The following is a 16101-nucleotide window of genomic DNA, read 5'->3' as shown; positions in this document are numbered from 1 at the left end:
TGTCCTTTTTGAGAATAATTGGACGTTTGAGCCATTTTTACCATTGTGAATGGTCGAAATAGGTAAAACAGAATTTTAATGAGGTATCCGCATACTCTCTTGTGCGAATTCAATTTGATGCCGTTTTTAATTGTTTACTATTTTGGGAATGTCTTTAACATTGATTAAATTGTGTTTAAATTTCCTATAGTAACTAATTGTGATTAAGATGTATAAAATATTTGCTTCAATGAACTCATGCTTATTACCTAAAAACTTCTCATAAAATAAATGTTCTTTTTAATAATGTTAACATCGAAGGCAACTGGAGTTTGATGATGTTATATCTTAAATATGACAACTTAGTTTTTTATGAACAGCATAAATCTTAGATAAAGAGATGTGTTTAATATGTCCTAACATCTTTTAACACGAATTTTGTATTCAAAGAACCTTAATGTGTACATGCCTTAGGTCGATTAGTCGATTAATTATATAATCGATATATCTCTCCCAACGTTGACCAGCATTGACGAAGTGTTATAGTTTGTTGTTTTGGTTGCAGCGTTTATAATATTATAACTAACCATGTCAGCGCCTATAGAAATTCCATTGCGGGATACTGACGAGGTAATATAATATTATTATTATATTATACGTTGATTTGTAAAATATTTTTTCTCTATTAACATTGTCAGGTTATTGAGGTTCATCCTGATCAGCTACCAGAATGCCAAGAAGTACTAGCAATTTTACGCCAAGAGCGTTCCCAGTTAAATACTTGGGTAAATGTGGCGGTAAGTTTCATATACAACAAACTAATAATGAGTATAAACTTTTACATAGAAGTTTAATTTATTGTAATTTGTAGCAAAAGTATCTAAATTCAAAAATTATTTCTAGTTGGCGTACTACAAGGAGAAAAAGACAGCGGACTTCATACGGCTTTTGGAAACGGCTAGAACCGAAGGTAATACCGATTATCGTGATATGGAGAAAGATCAAATGCGGGCATATGACATGCTAGCCGCACATTACGTGCAGGAAGCAAATCGGGAAAAATCGAAAGAGAAAAAGCGAGAGTTATTTATGAAAGCCACAAATTTGTACACCACTGCTGACAAGATTATAATGTACGATCAAAATCATTTATTGGGTAGAGCTTATTTCTGCTTGTTAGAAGGCGATAAAATGGAACAAGCAGATGCTCAATTCAATTTCGTTCTCAATCAATCTCCGGCAAATATTCCATCACTCTTAGGTAAAGCATGTATTGCCTTCAATAAAAAGGATTACAGAGGAGCTTTAGCTTTTTATAAAAAAGCCTTGCGTACCAATCCAAATTGTCCAGCAAACGTTCGTATGGGTATGGGACATTGTTTCCTTAAAATGAATAATCAAGACAAAGCAAAACAAGCATTTGAGCGAGCACTGGAACTTGATTCTAATTGTGTTGGTGCCCTTATTGGGTTGGCAATTTTAAAGCTTAATTTACATGAACCGGACTCAAACAAATTAGGTGTTCAAATGCTTTCCCGAGCTTATACCATTGATTCAACAAGCCCGATGGTGCTAAATCACCTAGCAAATCACTTCTTTTTCAAAAAAGATTATCAAAAAGTGCAACATTTGGCTTTGCATGCTTTTCATAACACCGAAAATGAAGCTATGAGAGCGGAGAGCTGTTACCAGTTAGCACGCAGTTTCCATGCACAATGTGATTACGATCAAGCATTTCAGTACTACTATCAGTCAACGCAAATTGCACCAGCAAATTTTGTTTTACCGCATTATGGTCTCGGTCAGATGTATATATATCGCGGCGATACTGAAAATGTAAGAAATACTCTATTAACAACAAGTGAAAAATAATTAATTATTTATGAATAATTTTTTTAAATTTCTTAGGCTGCTCAATGTTTTGAAAAAGTGTTGAAAATTCAACCTGGCAACTACGAAACAATGAAGATTTTAGGTTCTCTTTATGCGAACTCGAACTCACAAGCAAAGCGTGACATGGCCAAGTCACATTTAAAGAAGGTTACAGAACAGTTTCCTGATGACGTAGAAGCTTGGATAGAGCTAGCCCAAATCTTAGAACAAAATGATCTTCAAGCTTCACTTAACGCTTACGCTACAGCATCTAATATTCTAACCGAAAAGGTTAAAGTTGATTTACCAGCAGAAATATTAAATAATGTTGCCGCTCTACATTATCGAATTGGTAATTTAACTGTGGCTAAACAAAAGTTAAATGAAGCAATCCAAAGAGCTAAGGTGGAAGCAGATAGCTCAAGTGCAGATAAACAATATTATGATTCCATATCAGTGTCAATGACTTATAATTTAGCTCGCCTCAATGAAGCCATGTGTAGCTTCGATGTAGCCGATAAACTGTTCAAAGATATACTTAAAGAGCATCCAAATTATATTGACTGCTATTTACGATTGGGATGTATGGCGCGTGACAAGGGTCTTATTTTCGTAGCATCTGATTTTTTCAAGGACGCACTAAATATCAATAATGATAATCCAGATGCAAGGTAATACTTTTAATCTAAGTTTTATATCTATGATGTCAATAATCATAAGTCCCTTTAAGATCTTTGTTAGGAAATTTGCATTTAGCCAAAATGCAATTTGCTTTGGGTCAAAAAAATTTCGAAACAATCTTGAAAAATCCTGTAACTTCTACCGATGCGTACTCGTTGATTGCACTAGGAAACTTTTCATTGCAAACACTTCATCAACCGATCAGAGATAAGGATAAGGAACGAAAACATCAGGAAAAAGCTTTATCTATATATAAACAGGTATTATACTTATGTCAAATCGTTTACATCAGTTATAAGTTTTCCAAATGACAGGTTTTGCGTAATGACCCTCGAAATATTTGGGCTTCGAATGGTATCGGTGCTGTGTTAGCACATAAAGGATGTGTTATAGAAGCACGAGATATATTTGCACAAGTTCGAGAGGCAACGGCTGATTTCTCTGATGTTTGGCTAAATATTGCTCATATTTATGTTGAACAGAAGCAATACATCAGTGCAATTCAAATGTACGAGAACTGCATGAAAAAATTCTATAAACATCATAATGTTGAAGTGATGCAGTACTTGGCACGTGCATATCTTCGTGCAGGAAAACTTAAAGAAGCGAAAATGGTTTTACTAAAAGCGAGAAGAGTTGCGCCACAGGATACGGTAAGATATTAATAATTAAATTACTGTAACCTGTTAGAAATTGTTTTAATATATTCATTTTTAAAAACTCAAAAATATAGGTATTACTTTTCAACATTGCTGTGGTATTGCAACGCTTAGCTATGGCTATTCTGAAAGATGAAAAATCAACTCTTGATGTAGTATTGCAAGCAGTTCATGAATTGGAATTAGCGCAAAGGTATACTGATATTAGTTTTAAGTGAAAATAGTTTTTAATTACAACATTTGTTTGCAATTCTCAGGTATTTTCAATACCTTTCTATTTGTGGTGATAAGACGCGTTTCAATATTGAGATTGCTGGCATTGAGGCCAATCAGTGCCAGGATCTCTTGTCGCAAGCCCAATATCATGTTTCCCGTGCTCGTCGTATTGATGAGGAAGAAAAGGCGTTGCGTCGAAAGCAGGAAGAGGAACGACTAGCCTTTAAGACGAAACAAGAAGAAGAACGTAAACGTCGAGAAGAGGAACAAAAGACGTCTCGAGAACAAATGCTTGTAAAACGTCAGGAATATGTTGAGAAAACGAAGGGCATATTGATTATTTCGGAAAACCCTCCTCAATCCAAAGAACGCAAAAAAGGTACATTAAAATCAATACATCGAAATCATAAGTATATTTATTTGCATTTATTATATATTATTTATATTTAACATTGCAGGCGGTCGCCCACGCAAAGATGGTTATGTATCCGATTCTGGTAGTGATGTTGGAGAAGTTGATGGTGCTGAACGTTCTAAAAAGAAACCCAAAGAACGCAAAAAGGGTGGTGGCAGAAAGCGAAAATCGGCACAAGACAAGTATGATAGTGAAAGTGATGGTGAAATCCAGCCTAGAGAGAAGAAACAGAAAAATAAGAAGGCTAAAGAGACAAAAGAATCGAAAGAAAAGCTGTCGGCCAAGCAGCGGCTTAAAATTGTGTCGAAGGCTACGATATCAACAAGTGAATCAGATAGTGATGCTGGTGGACGCAAGCGGAAGCATATTGCCAAGAGAGACCAAAGTGATAGTGACAGTGACGGTAGTGTTCAGTCCAAACGTGCGCGCCGTGTATCAAGATCACCATCAGAACAACGCTCTAATAGTGGAAGTCGTTCTCCTTCGCGGTCTCGTTCTCGATCAAAATCTAGGTCCCGTTCTGGTAGTGAATCAGAAAGACGGTCACGTTCAAAGTCAAGCTCAAGATCCAGATCGCCTTCAAAGTCGAGATCTGGTTCGCGTTCACCATCTTCTTCTCCGTCGCGTTCAAAGAATAAATCTTCAGTTAAGTCTCATTCACGAAGTCCATCGGTTTCAGAATCTGAATAAAACACTGTATTTTTCGTTTTAATATATGTAGGTATGTATGTATTAGAAACAACCAAAATACCACTAATAAAATATATATAACTCATCCTCAGCCTAAAAATTTAAATAATTATTTCATTTAAATATTGTCTGGATTTGATAAAAAATAGAGCTGAAAACCCGCAGGAGTCAATCTTTCTGAAACCCCATTTGCTCTACACGACTACAGACTCATAAGGATATTGGAAAGTTTATTCAACTTATATATTTAATATGTCAAAATTTGTTCTAGCTACGTTATAATGGCAAAGAAAAAATATAAAATACGTATATATACAAACGTGTATATATACGAGTTCATTTCAATAAGTCGGAATGTTCTTTAATCATGTTACATACAATACGAGCCATTGTATCAGAGTTTCTTAAGACAAAAGCATGATCTATAGACTCTTTATCCAATTCAGCGTCAATGTCAGGAAATTTGCAACATATTTCGTTATAATATTCAACTGGCACCCAACCATCTGTCGTACCATAATATAGCTTTAATAATGGTAAATGTTTTTCCACTAAGCTTTGATCTAAATCACGTACACGAGCCATTTCATCTTTTGCTAAAAATATTACTTTTTCCATCACAGGAGCTTTAGAATATTCTAAAGCGGTTTCAATAAATGCCTTCGGTATGTTCAAGAGCCAAAAATATATTTGTACTCCAAAAATTTGAAGGTATTTTGGTAACCGATTAAACAATGGAATTACAAATCCGAGAATTTTGTATAGCGGAATTCCAATATTATTGAAATTCCAACCGTTCGACGAGTCAATCATTCGCTCTATTGTTGGAAAAAGGAGGTAACATTTTTTAATTGACTGCCGAATATCCGGACACTCTAACAAATGTATCACCATCCATGCCCCAATTGAATGACCGATTAAATGAATTTTCGTATTGTTTGGCACAAAACGTTGAATGAATTCCTTTTTATGTTGTAACTGTCCATTCAAATCAAATATTTTTTCATTTCCTTGAAGGCATGGAACTTCTGTTTTGCTATCCTTTGTAGGTTCTTCGTGACCCAGGTGCCCTTAATAAATCAAAAATAGTAATTAAAAAATAAATATAATAATGCGAATCTTACCAATTATCCAAACCGGAATTTTCTTTCCCAATTGCTCATATAACAAGTGAAGGAATTCTGTATAAAAACCAACTAAGCCGGGATTACCTGTTATACAAATTACAAGTTCGGGCACATCATCCATAGGCTCTTCGACCCAACGTCCCCAAGTAATTATATGAGTGGGTCCACCACAGATTGTTATAAAACCCTCCTTCATTTTCCCCAAATACTTATTTAATTGTTTAATAAGCGATATATAAAGTTTAGGCAAAATATTATCGAAAATAAATCAAATGTTTATCGATTTACCGAAACTTGATTGAAAAACTCTCTCCAACGTGGCGATAGATAATTGCTGAGAAATATCGTATATCAATAAATAAATTGAAAAAGCTCATATTTCAGTAAATCATAAATAAAATACAACTGTTAACCATAGATATAATCTTTTATTTATACAACTATGATTTTATAGGTTTTCTATTTAGAATATATAGGTTTGATCCATTTAGAATAGAAATTTTCAATTATGAAGAAAAATCTATTTTTTTGAGAATAGTTCTGATGGTCTTCCCCTTAAATAATGTTTTATGTATATACCTATATGTTTTAGATTTAATGCATATATCCACTAGTATTGATTATGGATTAAAGTCAAATTCACACAAATGTGTTTTTAAAAAGGCAATATGTATTTGATTGTCTAAAAAGATATTTATATGTATACTTATACAAATTTTTTTTATTTTTGCGGCTGAAAATAAATAAATTAACGAAATACAATTGTTAAATATCAATTAAAAATTGAATTTTTAATTATATTAAAATTGAGACGATATTATTTGCGTCATCGATGTAAATGGCGCGAAAAAATATTTGAAAACACTCAGAGCGGTTTTCCTCCCTTCTATGCATACAATGCACGCCTTTTGTTAAATTAGGACATACATCAATTAGCATAATGTACTGAGCTTTAACTGTGCCTTGACATTAAGGACATTTTCTTTCCTAACGGCATCTGAGATATTCGTGTATAGCAGCTATTTCATAATCTGCTTTGGTGTTAAAAAAATTGGGAAAAGAAAACGAATAGTTCTTGAACCGCCACATTTAACTTTCACATATAAATTTCTTTAAAATGGTGAGATGAAGCAATAACTATTTTCATTTAGGAAATGTACACATTTAAGATTTATTATTATTATTTAAGCGTGAGGTAATATCAATACAAATTGGCCAAGGCGGAATTCAAATCGGAAATGCTTGTTGGGAATTGTACCTTTTGGAGCACGGTATTGATGTTGATGGCTCTCTGAAAAGTAAAACAGAAAGTTCGGATGGATCGGATAAATTATCAAAAGATACAAAAAGTGAAACCACTAATGACTCAAATACTTTTTTCGCTGAAACTGGTTTAGGCAAACATGTACCACGTACAGTTTTTGTTGATCTTGAGCCTACAGTTATAGATGATGTCCGCACCGGTAACCTTAAGAGTTTGTATCATCCAGAGCAACTGATATCTGGCAAGGAAGATGCAGCAAATAATTATGCACGTGGCCATTACTCTATCGGGAAAGAAGCAATTGATAAAGTTATGAATCGGCTTCAAAAATTATCGGAACAATGTGAAAGTCTTCAAGGTTTCTTAATATTTCACAGTCTTGGTGGTGGCACTGGCTCGGGCTTCACTTCTTTGCTTATGGAACGCTTAACTGCAGATTATAGTAAGAAATGTAAATTGGATTTTGCTGTGTATCCTTCACCAAAAGTGTCTACGTCAGTTGTAGAGCCATACAATGCGGTTCTTACAACACACGCTACTTTAGAGACTTCGGACTGTGTTTTTATTGTAGACAATGAGGCAATCTATGAAATATGTCAGAATAGTTTAAATGTTGATCGCCCTAATTATCGTAACTTAAATCGTCTAATTGCACAAATTGTTAGTTCAACTACAGCTTCTTTACGTTTCAGTGGTTCTATGAATGTCGATCTTAATGAATTTCAAACAAATTTAGTACCATATCCACGTATTCATTTTCCACTTGTTGCGTATGCTCCATTAGTTTCATCGTCAAATGCATCGCATGAACATAATGCTATAATGGCATTAACAAACTCTTGCTTCGAACCTTCAAATATGATGGTTAAATGTGACCCGCGTGCTGGCAAATATATGGCTTGTTGTATGCTTTATCGTGGAGATGTTGTACCAAAAGATGTAAATGCGGCAGTATCGGCTATTAAATCTAAGCGACATATTCAATTTGTGGATTGGTGTCCAACAGGATTTAAAATTGGAATTAATTATGAAAAGCCAGCATGCGTACCAGGTGGAGATTTAGCCCAAACTTCTCGAGCAGTGTGTATGCTATCAAATACAACTGCCATTGCTGTTGCATTCAGTAACTTGGATTACAAGTTTGATTTAATGTTTAAGAAACGTGCATTTGTGCATTGGTATGTTGGTGAAGGAATGGAAGAGGGAGAGTTTACCGAAGCTCGTGAGGATTTAGCTACATTAGAGAGAGATTATGAAGAAGTTGGCACAGATGATCAAGAACAAAGTGATAATGCGGATTATGAACTTTAAATTGTGCTATTATAGGAAATATAAGGAAAAATACTTTGTTACTTATTTAAAAATAAAATAAAATGTAATTTGCTTTTTTAAATCTATTAAATAAAGTCAATGTAAGAAAATAATAACGTAAATTACTACAGAAGCTTGGGGGAGCTCTACATATTTGTTCTTCAAATAGTGTGGTGTTAAACTGTAAATACCTTCTGGATGGAAATAATTTAAAAACCAAGTTAATTAAAATTTATTTATTTACGTTATATTTTAGGGGGTTTGGATGTGGGTAGAATATAAATTACAAATCTTCTTCGTGAATTTGTCATCTAAATCATACATTTATACATGCAATAAATAAAGGTTAGAGCTCACAAATTCACTAGGTCGATCACTACAAAATTTATATTCCGATTATTTTATTGCGACTAATCCATTATTGTCATCACTATCATAAACAGAAATATTGTTACATATTCATATGTATATTATTTTGTTTAAATATGTTGCTAAATTTAAGTATTTTGACATTAAATGTTTGGTAGGTATCTATGATTGCAGTACTGAGATGTTAACACGAGCATTGTTCTCTATTAAATAATATTCCAGGGGAATTCCGTTTCCTTTTATTTCCAAGGACCGTGAGGCACGTATAGCAGCAATTGGATTAGAACTTAGTTCTGGCAAATATGATATAGTTTCACTACAAGAAGTTTGGTCTCGTAAAGATTGTGAAACACTTAAAAATGCTACCGAGTCAGTATTGCCGTATGCTCACTATTTCTACAGGTAAAACTTTATGTGCTTAAAAAGTGGTTTTTCACAATTTTAAAGTACACCTTCGTTATTGCTTTCAGTGGTGTTATTGGTTCCGGTCTACTGGTATTGTCTAAATACCCTATTCTAAGCTCTTTCTTTCATCCGTGGAGTGTTAATGGTTACTTTCACCGTATTCAACATGCAGATTGGTTTGGAGGCAAAGGCGTTGGTTTATGTAGAATCCTTGTCGATAAGCATGTGGTCCATCTATACAATACTCATGTAAATTCTATAGGTTACATCATATATTAGTCGTTAAATACATAATTAATATTTATTGATTTTTAGCTTCATGCGGAATATAACAACAACAACGATGATTACAAAACTCATCGTGTAATACAGGCATTTGATACTGCACAGTTCATACGTGCAACAAGGGGTGATTCTGTTTTACAAGTTCTTGCTGGGGATTTAAATGCTCAACCTCATGACTTAACATACAAGTAATTCACAAGTTTTTAAGTTCATATATAGGTATACATTTATTTGATTATGATGATTTGATGATCAATTATAGTTATACATAAGTAGATATATATGTATTTGCAAATTTTTTATCAAAGTAGAATTGTTTCTCTATTTACTGTTTGTTAACATAATGCTTTTCATTTCAGGGTTCTCTTGTACACATCAAAAATGAAAGATTGTTGCAATTCTAAGAATATTGTAACAAATGAGTATCAAAAAAATTCGTATACCTCAAATAATGGAGCCAATGCGTCACCTGGAATTCATATAGATCATATATTTGCTAGAAGTTCTGAAAATATTGCTCTATCCATTATTGACTATGGCCTGCCATTGACCGAAACAGTACCTGGTCAAAATTTCAGTTATTCCGACCACGAAGCTGTATTAGCAAAGCTTCATTTAAGAGACGCTGCACATAATATTGGTGAAGGTGCATGTGCTGCTGTTACTTCTATAAATAATGACAATTTTATTAGCGAAGAAGCGCCGTTTAAAACTGAGGGATGTTTTATATCGAGACGTGTTGCTGCGTTGCATGAATCGATCTCATTATGCGAAACCTCGTTAGAGCAATTGAATGTAGACCGGATATTTTACTATAGTGTCGCCGTTATACTTGCGTTTATTTTAGTAATTTTCTTGGAGTACCCAGCTCCATTAGGATTTAAAACAGTGTACATTATATTGAAACTTTTGATATCAGGTAGTTTACTATTTTGTATTTTCATGGGATCTGTATGGAATTACATGGAATTGAATGGTATATTGTCTGGAAAGGTAGGCATGGAGTTAATGTTGCGGTCCATTGAAGTATTCGAAAACGTACCAAAGCAATGAAAGTATTTTGTTTGTAGGAGTCAATATTTTATTGTATAAAACTATATTTTGAAGAAGTTTATTCCAACTATATAAATAAGCTCAAAATGCATTTAATATTAAATTACTGTTAGTAGTTTGATTTTCATAGTGTAAACATATGTATATATACATAAGTGTAATAAATAAAATATGTGTATACATGACTGGCGTTTCCAGAATCTTCTTACATATACTCAATAATTATTTTTTATGTACGATGTACGCTTGAAGCGTAAAATAGGCAACGGTGGAAAATGCAATTAAATACTGCACTTGATAGACACAACAACACTAATTTAGTTGCAGGTAATAGTTACATACAAATATATTCATGTGTACTATATATGTACAAAGCCACAAGTTATATTGGAAAAGCTCACCAGAAACTATTTCGTTGTTTTTGCTTCAGAGTACATAATGCTATCATGTCTAACCTTACAAAAAGTGTACATATGTGCTTCCTCTTTAAACCAATTGTGCTTATTGAATGATTTCTAAAGTAGTTATGCAACCACAATTTACATATATTTGCATTTCTAGTTCTAGATAACAATTGACGTCCGTTATAACAAATAATTTACATTTACATATGTACTCACATCATATCAGTATAATTAATATTTATTATTTTATTTTTAAATACGTTCAACAGCCATAGCTATACCCATTCCACCACCGATACACAATGATGCGACTCCTTTTTTGACATTCAACCTTTCTAGAGCATATAACAAAGTAACTAGAACTCTGCATCCAGATGCACCGATAGGGTGTCCCAATGCGATAGCACCACCATTAACATTTACCTTATCTGCGTCAATTTGTAGACCCTTTAATACTGCAATGGATTGACCCGCGAATGCTTCATTTAATTCAAACAGATCCACTTCTCCCTTAGACCAACCAGCTTTTTGTAACTTTGAAAATATAAGTTATCTCAATGTCAATAAATCAATGCTTAAACTGATAAACTACTTACAACCGCTTCAACAGCTGTAACGGGTCCTATACCCATAATTTTAGGATCCACGCCAGTCTGGGCCCAAGCAACAATTTTGGCCATAGGTTTAATAGATCTCTTCTCCACTTCTTCGCCTGACATTAATAGCACCGCTGCTGCAGCATCATTAATTCCTGAAGCATTTCCAGCTGTTACAGTTCCATTCTATACAAATATAAGTAAATGTATGTAAAAAGTATATGACCCAAAAATTACTTTTCACCTAATTTCCTTACCTCGATAAAACATGGTTTTAGTTTTTTCAATGCTTCAGCTGTTGTGCCTGCTTTAATGTACTCGTCCTTTTCAAAAATTTGTATCCCCGCACGCGTTTTTAACTCGACTGGAGCAATTTCGCCGTCGAAGAAACCATTTTTTTGAGCATTCTCAGCTAAGTTTTGTGAACGAGCTGCAAATTCATCCTGTTCACTACGAGTGATATTGTATTGCTTCACTAAGTTTTCTGCAGTGACACCCATGTGTATGTTATGCATAGCATCGGTAAGGCCATCGTGAGTCATTGTATCCAACATTGTTCCGGGACCCATTTTGATACCATTTCGTAAATGGATAACGTGCGGTGCCAGAGACATATTTTCTTGCCCTCCACAAATAACAATCTTAGAGTCGCCACAACGTATAGATTGGAACCCCAAGGCAACAGTTCTGAAAAAATATATTGCATTAATTCACATATTGGAAAATATTTTCGTACGCACTTTAAGCCTGATCCACAAAGCATATTAATGTTATAAACAGGCACACTTATAGGAAGTCCTGCTTGCAGGGCCGCCTGACGTGAGGGATTTTGACCCTGTCCAGCGGTGAGGCTCTAGTAAATATATTGAATTTTAGGACATTCAATTTTGTATATTATTATGATATTGCTCACTTGTCCAATAATGACTTCGTCCACATCATCGTTATTTACGTTGCCCCTCTTTAATACTTCTTTAATAACAACACTACCTAGTTCCGATGCTTTCAATTTGGAAAGTGACCCATTGAAGCTGCCTATAATTTTATAATTTTAACATACGAATTAAAACATATAGAGAAAGATTCTATCGAATATGCAACTACCAATCGCTGTACGCGCAGCGGATACAATATAAACGTCTCCAGCGTTAACCATTTCATGAACTTCTCATTCAAAATTATTAATAAGCACTAAATTTAGAAAGTGCCAACAGGTTGCGAAGTAGCTTTAGGCAATTGGTAATTCAAAGTACACTAAGTACTGGGAGAAAAATATCGATTGATAAAACGATTTCAACAATTGATAACTAATAAATTTTCATGTTACCTTTTTGATCGATATGGTTCACAAATATTTAATTTTGGTCGCCAATAAAATAAAATGTTCTACTGTGGTAAAATGATCGTATTCTATATGAAGTTCGTATATCTGTATGGGGTTTTGGAAATGCATTTCTTATGTTAAAATTTGCTAATCTTACCAAAACAAAAAGATGGTTTTTGCAGAAATTATTATTACGCCAGTGAAAACACCGGTATTGTAAAATTATTGTTGATTTCCGTTAACAAACACATATCCTTTAAGCTTTGACTGCTTCGAAGATTTGTTAATTAGGGCGGCCAAATATAGTTTCCTATATTACCAGAGGTATCTTCGGCGGGATATTGTTCTTGAGCCGCTACAGTTACTAGTGAAAAATGGACCAGTCGGTATATCGTTGAGGTTACACATTTACCCACCGCATAAAAATGTATTGTTTATTAAAATGCCTGTTATCATCTATTGATAACCAAAGCTGAAGTTTGTTTATCAGTGCAGAGGTCCATTTCGTATACGTCTCTCAGATACGAGCACATACAAAGCGCTCAGTTTGGAAGTATACACAAGTTGGAACGGTTCTGTGTGATTCTAAATAAATTTATATATAAAATTTCTTATAGAAAATCTTTTACATGTAAGTAATAAAATACTCGCTTATACCATTTCGAAATTAAAAATAAAATACATGCAAATGTGTGTTAAGAAGTGTTTTTATTTTATATATTTTGGAAATATTTTTATGAGGTTTCTATCTCTTTTCTAAAAAAAAAACAGTGATAATCACATCATATATGTATGTATATAGTACAAAATGGATTGACTTACATGCTAACATCAACTATAATGAAAGATATAATTAAGATTGTAATTTATTGAAACAAAGTATATTAATCAAAATGCTAAATCTTAAATGATATAGGAAAACAACTTCAAGTACCAACTAAATAGAATATCTGATACGCTCGAAGCTACAGTACATTGTATGTACGTATGTATATGTACTGCTATATCTTCCATTCGTACAATCAACAAGTGTAAGATTACCACAATAGAAGCGTATATACGTAAGTAAGTACGACTATACTTATTTATATGCTTCATAAATCAGCTCAGAATAACAAGATAACCGCAGCATTCAGAAATGATAAAGATTTTGCACACCCATACTTAGTATGTAAATATATTTATGTTATGTGCAAATACATATATACTATGTACATATGTATATGAATAATGTAGATTATTGATAAGAGCAGTATAGCAATAATCAAATTATATATAGAAACTCAAATAAACAAATTTGTTTGCTTTACAATTGCTTGCAAATGTGTGTGTGTGCCGGTTGAAATTCAAATGTATATATGCCGGTAAAACCCCGCAAAGAAATCGAATAGTTTCGTATTTGCACTTTTCATATTTTAGTTGCATTTTCTACCACTCTTTATTAGGCCGAGCTGCTTTGAGTAGTTGACCTTTTTCAGTTGTGGTTCACCATCATTATTTAATAATATTTCTTTTTAAATTTTCAGCATGTCAGTTGTGAGACATTTAAAGCGATCAATCTTACTGAAGCACAATCCAACCGCTTTGATGGTGCAATCATGCTTCTTTCACAAAAGTCCTACAGTAAAGGCTAAGAATGACTATCTAATTGATTCACCTGAGTATGCTTTCCTGAAGGATATTGGTATTGAACGTGAAAACTGTGGTGTATACAATGGCTCGTGGAAAGGTTCTGGAGAGGTATTAACAGCCATAGACCCTGGTAGCGGGCGCAAGATCGCCAACGTCCGTGTGGGAACACCTGCAGAAATGAATGAGGCGATAACAATTGGAGTTAATGCGTACCAACAATGGTGTCAGGTGCCAGCACCTGTGCGTGGCGACATTATACGTCAAATTGGCGAAGAAATGCGCAAATATAAAGAGCCCTTGGGTAAGCTTGTCAGCTTGGAAGTTGGAAAAATCTTCAGCGAAGGACAGGGCGAAGTTCAAGAGTTTATTGATATTTGCGATTATGCGGCGGGGCTATCGCGAATTTACTCAGGGCAGGTGATCAATTCTGAACGGCCGGAACATACGATTTTGGAAGCATGGCGTCCTTTAGGTTTAGTGGGCATAATATCGGCATACAATTTTCCGAATGCCGTCTTTGGTTGGAATGCTGCAATCGCTTTGGTAAATTTTAATGTTTATTTACCTTTGAAACGTAATATTAATATGTACATATTTGAATATAAGTTCCGAAGTAATTATAATTATTTACTCTGTTTTTGTTTTTGTGCAGACTACTGGAAACAGCGTTCTTTGGAAGGGAGCACCAACTACGTCTCTGGTCTCAGTAGCGACCATGAAAATTCTTGATGAAGTTTTGAAACGTAACAATTTACCACCCATTGCATTGCTGTGCCAAGGAGGCGCCAATGTGGGCCAGAAACTTGTTAGCGATGCGAGAGTGAAACTTGTGTCGTTTACTGGCAGTTGCGAAACTGGTCGCAACGTAGGAGTGGAGGTCCAAAAACGTTTTGGCAAAGTTATCTTAGAGTTGGGTGGAAATAATGCCTTGATTGTAGATCAGGATGCTAACTTTAACATGGTATTAGAAGCTGCTCTCTTCGGGTGCATTGGTACTTCCGGTCAACGTTGCACCACCACACGTCGTATAATCGTACATGAGAAACTATACGATCGTCTGGTTAATGAATTGGTAGCCAAATATAAACAAGTACGTATTATATTATTTGTGACTGCTCAAAATGCTTGTCGGTTTCGAATATTCATATCATTAAATAAAACTATCTGCAGTCTTCATCTATTTACTTAGACAAATCTTAATATGTTTCAGGTTCTCCCAAAGGTGGGTCATCAATTAGATGCCAACACATTGGTTGGTCCAGTGCATTCTCAACAAAATATTGAACACTATAAAGCCGCCATTGCCGAAGCTGTCAAACTCGGCGGAAAGGTTGCATTTGGCGGAAATGTAATACAGGCTGAAGGTTTCTATGTGGAACCGACCATAATAATTGATTTGCCACATGACTCACCAGTGGTGCATCGTGAAACGTTTGCTCCCGTTGTTTACATCCTTAAAGCGAAATCTATTGAAGAGGCTATCGCCTGGAATAACGAAGTGGATCAAGGTCTGTCGTCAGCGATATTTACGGAGAATATATCGAATGCCTTTAAATGGATCGGTCCACAAGGCTCTGATTGTGGTATAGTAAATATAAATACTACAACAAATGGTGCGGAAATAGGCGGTGCTTTCGGTGGTGAAAAACACACCGGCGGTGGTAGAGAATCAGGTTCCGATGCATGGAAACAATACTGCAAACGTTCGACCATAACACTAAATCATTCTGGAAAATTAGCATGTGCACAAGGTGTGGTTTTCAATGTGGAATAAAAAATTATGAAAAAATAAAAAACTTTTTTATATTTATACCATAAA

General features: G+C 34.5%; 6 protein-coding genes across 8 annotated transcripts; 4 read left to right on the top strand and 2 right to left on the bottom strand.

Annotated features, from left to right (window-relative positions):
- The first annotated feature begins 461 nt into the window (after nucleotides 1–461).
- On the top strand, nucleotides 462–4744 carry LOC105212685 (RNA polymerase-associated protein CTR9 homolog). Of its 2 annotated transcripts, none has more exons than XM_054229580.1 (10): nucleotides 462–609; nucleotides 678–776; nucleotides 883–1815; nucleotides 1888–2522; nucleotides 2582–2792; nucleotides 2847–3185; nucleotides 3266–3384; nucleotides 3449–3786; nucleotides 3866–4539; nucleotides 4605–4744. In XM_054229580.1, the coding sequence occupies exons 1-9, from the start codon at nucleotides 568–570 to the stop codon at nucleotides 4510–4512; spliced, it is 3363 nt and encodes a 1120-aa protein (XP_054085555.1). In that variant the 5' UTR covers nucleotides 462–567; the 3' UTR covers nucleotides 4513–4539; nucleotides 4605–4744. The 2 variants fall into 2 exon arrangements, with proteins under 2 accessions (XP_054085555.1, XP_054085554.1); XM_054229579.1 differs by having other exon boundaries at nucleotides 3866–4543; nucleotides 4605–4741.
- LOC105212680 (lipid droplet-associated hydrolase) lies at nucleotides 4723–5909 on the bottom strand. Its single transcript, XM_011184821.3, has 2 exons — nucleotides 5637–5909; nucleotides 4723–5582 (listed from the first exon to the last, which is right to left on the bottom strand). Exons 1-2 carry the CDS (start codon nucleotides 5833–5835, stop codon nucleotides 4849–4851), a joined length of 933 nt encoding a protein of 310 aa, XP_011183123.2. The 5' UTR covers nucleotides 5836–5909; the 3' UTR covers nucleotides 4723–4848.
- A 681-nt stretch (nucleotides 5910–6590) lies between these two features.
- LOC105212690 (tubulin alpha-4 chain) lies at nucleotides 6591–8296 on the top strand. Its single transcript, XM_011184849.3, has 2 exons — nucleotides 6591–6759; nucleotides 6829–8296. Exons 1-2 carry the CDS (start codon nucleotides 6757–6759, stop codon nucleotides 8212–8214), a joined length of 1389 nt encoding a protein of 462 aa, XP_011183151.1. The 5' UTR covers nucleotides 6591–6756; the 3' UTR covers nucleotides 8215–8296.
- Nucleotides 8297–8588: 292 nt separating this feature from the next.
- LOC105212694 (putative neutral sphingomyelinase) lies at nucleotides 8589–10509 on the top strand. Its single transcript, XM_011184860.3, has 5 exons — nucleotides 8589–8737; nucleotides 8806–8985; nucleotides 9054–9237; nucleotides 9304–9461; nucleotides 9633–10509. Exons 1-5 carry the CDS (start codon nucleotides 8700–8702, stop codon nucleotides 10324–10326), a joined length of 1254 nt encoding a protein of 417 aa, XP_011183162.1. The 5' UTR covers nucleotides 8589–8699; the 3' UTR covers nucleotides 10327–10509.
- Nucleotides 10510–10642: 133 nt separating this feature from the next.
- On the bottom strand, nucleotides 10643–12589 carry LOC105212704 (acetyl-CoA acetyltransferase, cytosolic). Its single transcript, XM_011184870.3, has 6 exons — nucleotides 12431–12589; nucleotides 12240–12361; nucleotides 12067–12179; nucleotides 11584–12013; nucleotides 11327–11512; nucleotides 10643–11264 (listed from the first exon to the last, which is right to left on the bottom strand). Exons 1-6 carry the CDS (start codon nucleotides 12480–12482, stop codon nucleotides 10983–10985), a joined length of 1185 nt encoding a protein of 394 aa, XP_011183172.2. The 5' UTR covers nucleotides 12483–12589; the 3' UTR covers nucleotides 10643–10982.
- Nucleotides 12590–13128: 539 nt separating this feature from the next.
- Nucleotides 13129–16101, top strand: LOC105212712 (putative aldehyde dehydrogenase family 7 member A1 homolog). 2 transcript variants are annotated; one of them, XM_011184882.3, is made up of 4 exons: nucleotides 13129–13281; nucleotides 14177–14825; nucleotides 14935–15372; nucleotides 15493–16101. In XM_011184882.3, exons 2-4 carry the CDS (start codon nucleotides 14178–14180, stop codon nucleotides 16054–16056), a joined length of 1650 nt encoding a protein of 549 aa, XP_011183184.2. In that variant the 5' UTR covers nucleotides 13129–13281; nucleotide 14177; the 3' UTR covers nucleotides 16057–16101. The 2 variants fall into 2 exon arrangements, with proteins under 2 accessions (XP_011183184.2, XP_054085560.1); XM_054229585.1 differs by lacking the exon at nucleotides 13129–13281 and adding an exon at nucleotides 13544–13715.

This window comes from Zeugodacus cucurbitae, chromosome 4 (genome assembly GCF_028554725.1).
Source record: "Zeugodacus cucurbitae isolate PBARC_wt_2022May chromosome 4, idZeuCucr1.2, whole genome shotgun sequence".
In the NCBI taxonomy this organism is placed as follows: Eukaryota; Metazoa; Arthropoda; class Insecta; order Diptera; family Tephritidae; genus Zeugodacus; species Zeugodacus cucurbitae.
This window is presented reverse-complemented; position numbering and strand designations above follow the sequence as displayed.

Excerpts from the sequence above, each read along its gene's own strand:
- LOC105212685 (XM_054229580.1), top strand. The coding sequence starts at position 568 with ATGTCAGCGCCTATAGAAATTCCATTGCGGGATACTGACGAG. Across the intron at positions 3,186-3,265 it reads GAGTTGCGCCACAGGATACG|GTATTACTTTTCAACATTGC; the intron begins GTAAGATATTAA and ends TCAAAAATATAG. Across the intron at positions 3,787-3,865 it reads ATCCAAAGAACGCAAAAAAG|GCGGTCGCCCACGCAAAGAT; the intron begins GTACATTAAAAT and ends TTAACATTGCAG.
- LOC105212680 (XM_011184821.3), bottom strand. The coding sequence starts at position 5,835 with ATGAAGGAGGGTTTTATAACAATCTGTGGTGGACCCACTCATATAATT. Across the intron at positions 5,583-5,636 it reads AATTCCGGTTTGGATAATTG|GGCACCTGGGTCACGAAGAA; the intron begins GTAAGATTCGCA and ends TGATTTATTAAG.
- LOC105212694 (XM_011184860.3), top strand. The coding sequence starts at position 8,700 with ATGTTGCTAAATTTAAGTATTTTGACATTAAATGTTTG. Across the intron at positions 9,238-9,303 it reads TCCATCTATACAATACTCAT|CTTCATGCGGAATATAACAA; the intron begins GTAAATTCTATA and ends ATTGATTTTTAG. Across the intron at positions 9,462-9,632 it reads CCTCATGACTTAACATACAA|GGTTCTCTTGTACACATCAA; the intron begins GTAATTCACAAG and ends TTTTCATTTCAG.
- LOC105212704 (XM_011184870.3), bottom strand. The coding sequence starts at position 12,482 with ATGGTTAACGCTGGAGACGTTTATATTGTATCCGCTGCGCGTACAGCG. Across the intron at positions 12,014-12,066 it reads CTTTGTGGATCAGGCTTAAA|AACTGTTGCCTTGGGGTTCC; the intron begins GTGCGTACGAAA and ends ATATTTTTTCAG. Across the intron at positions 11,513-11,583 it reads TAAAACCATGTTTTATCGAG|AATGGAACTGTAACAGCTGG; the intron begins GTAAGGAAATTA and ends ATATTTGTATAG.
- LOC105212712 (XM_054229585.1), top strand. The coding sequence starts at position 13,630 with ATGTACGTATGTATATGTACTGCTATATCTTCCATTCGTACAATCAAC. Across the intron at positions 13,716-14,176 it reads ATAGAAGCGTATATACGTAA|CATGTCAGTTGTGAGACATT; the intron begins GTAAGTACGACT and ends TTAAATTTTCAG. Across the intron at positions 14,826-14,934 it reads GGAATGCTGCAATCGCTTTG|ACTACTGGAAACAGCGTTCT; the intron begins GTAAATTTTAAT and ends GTTTTTGTGCAG.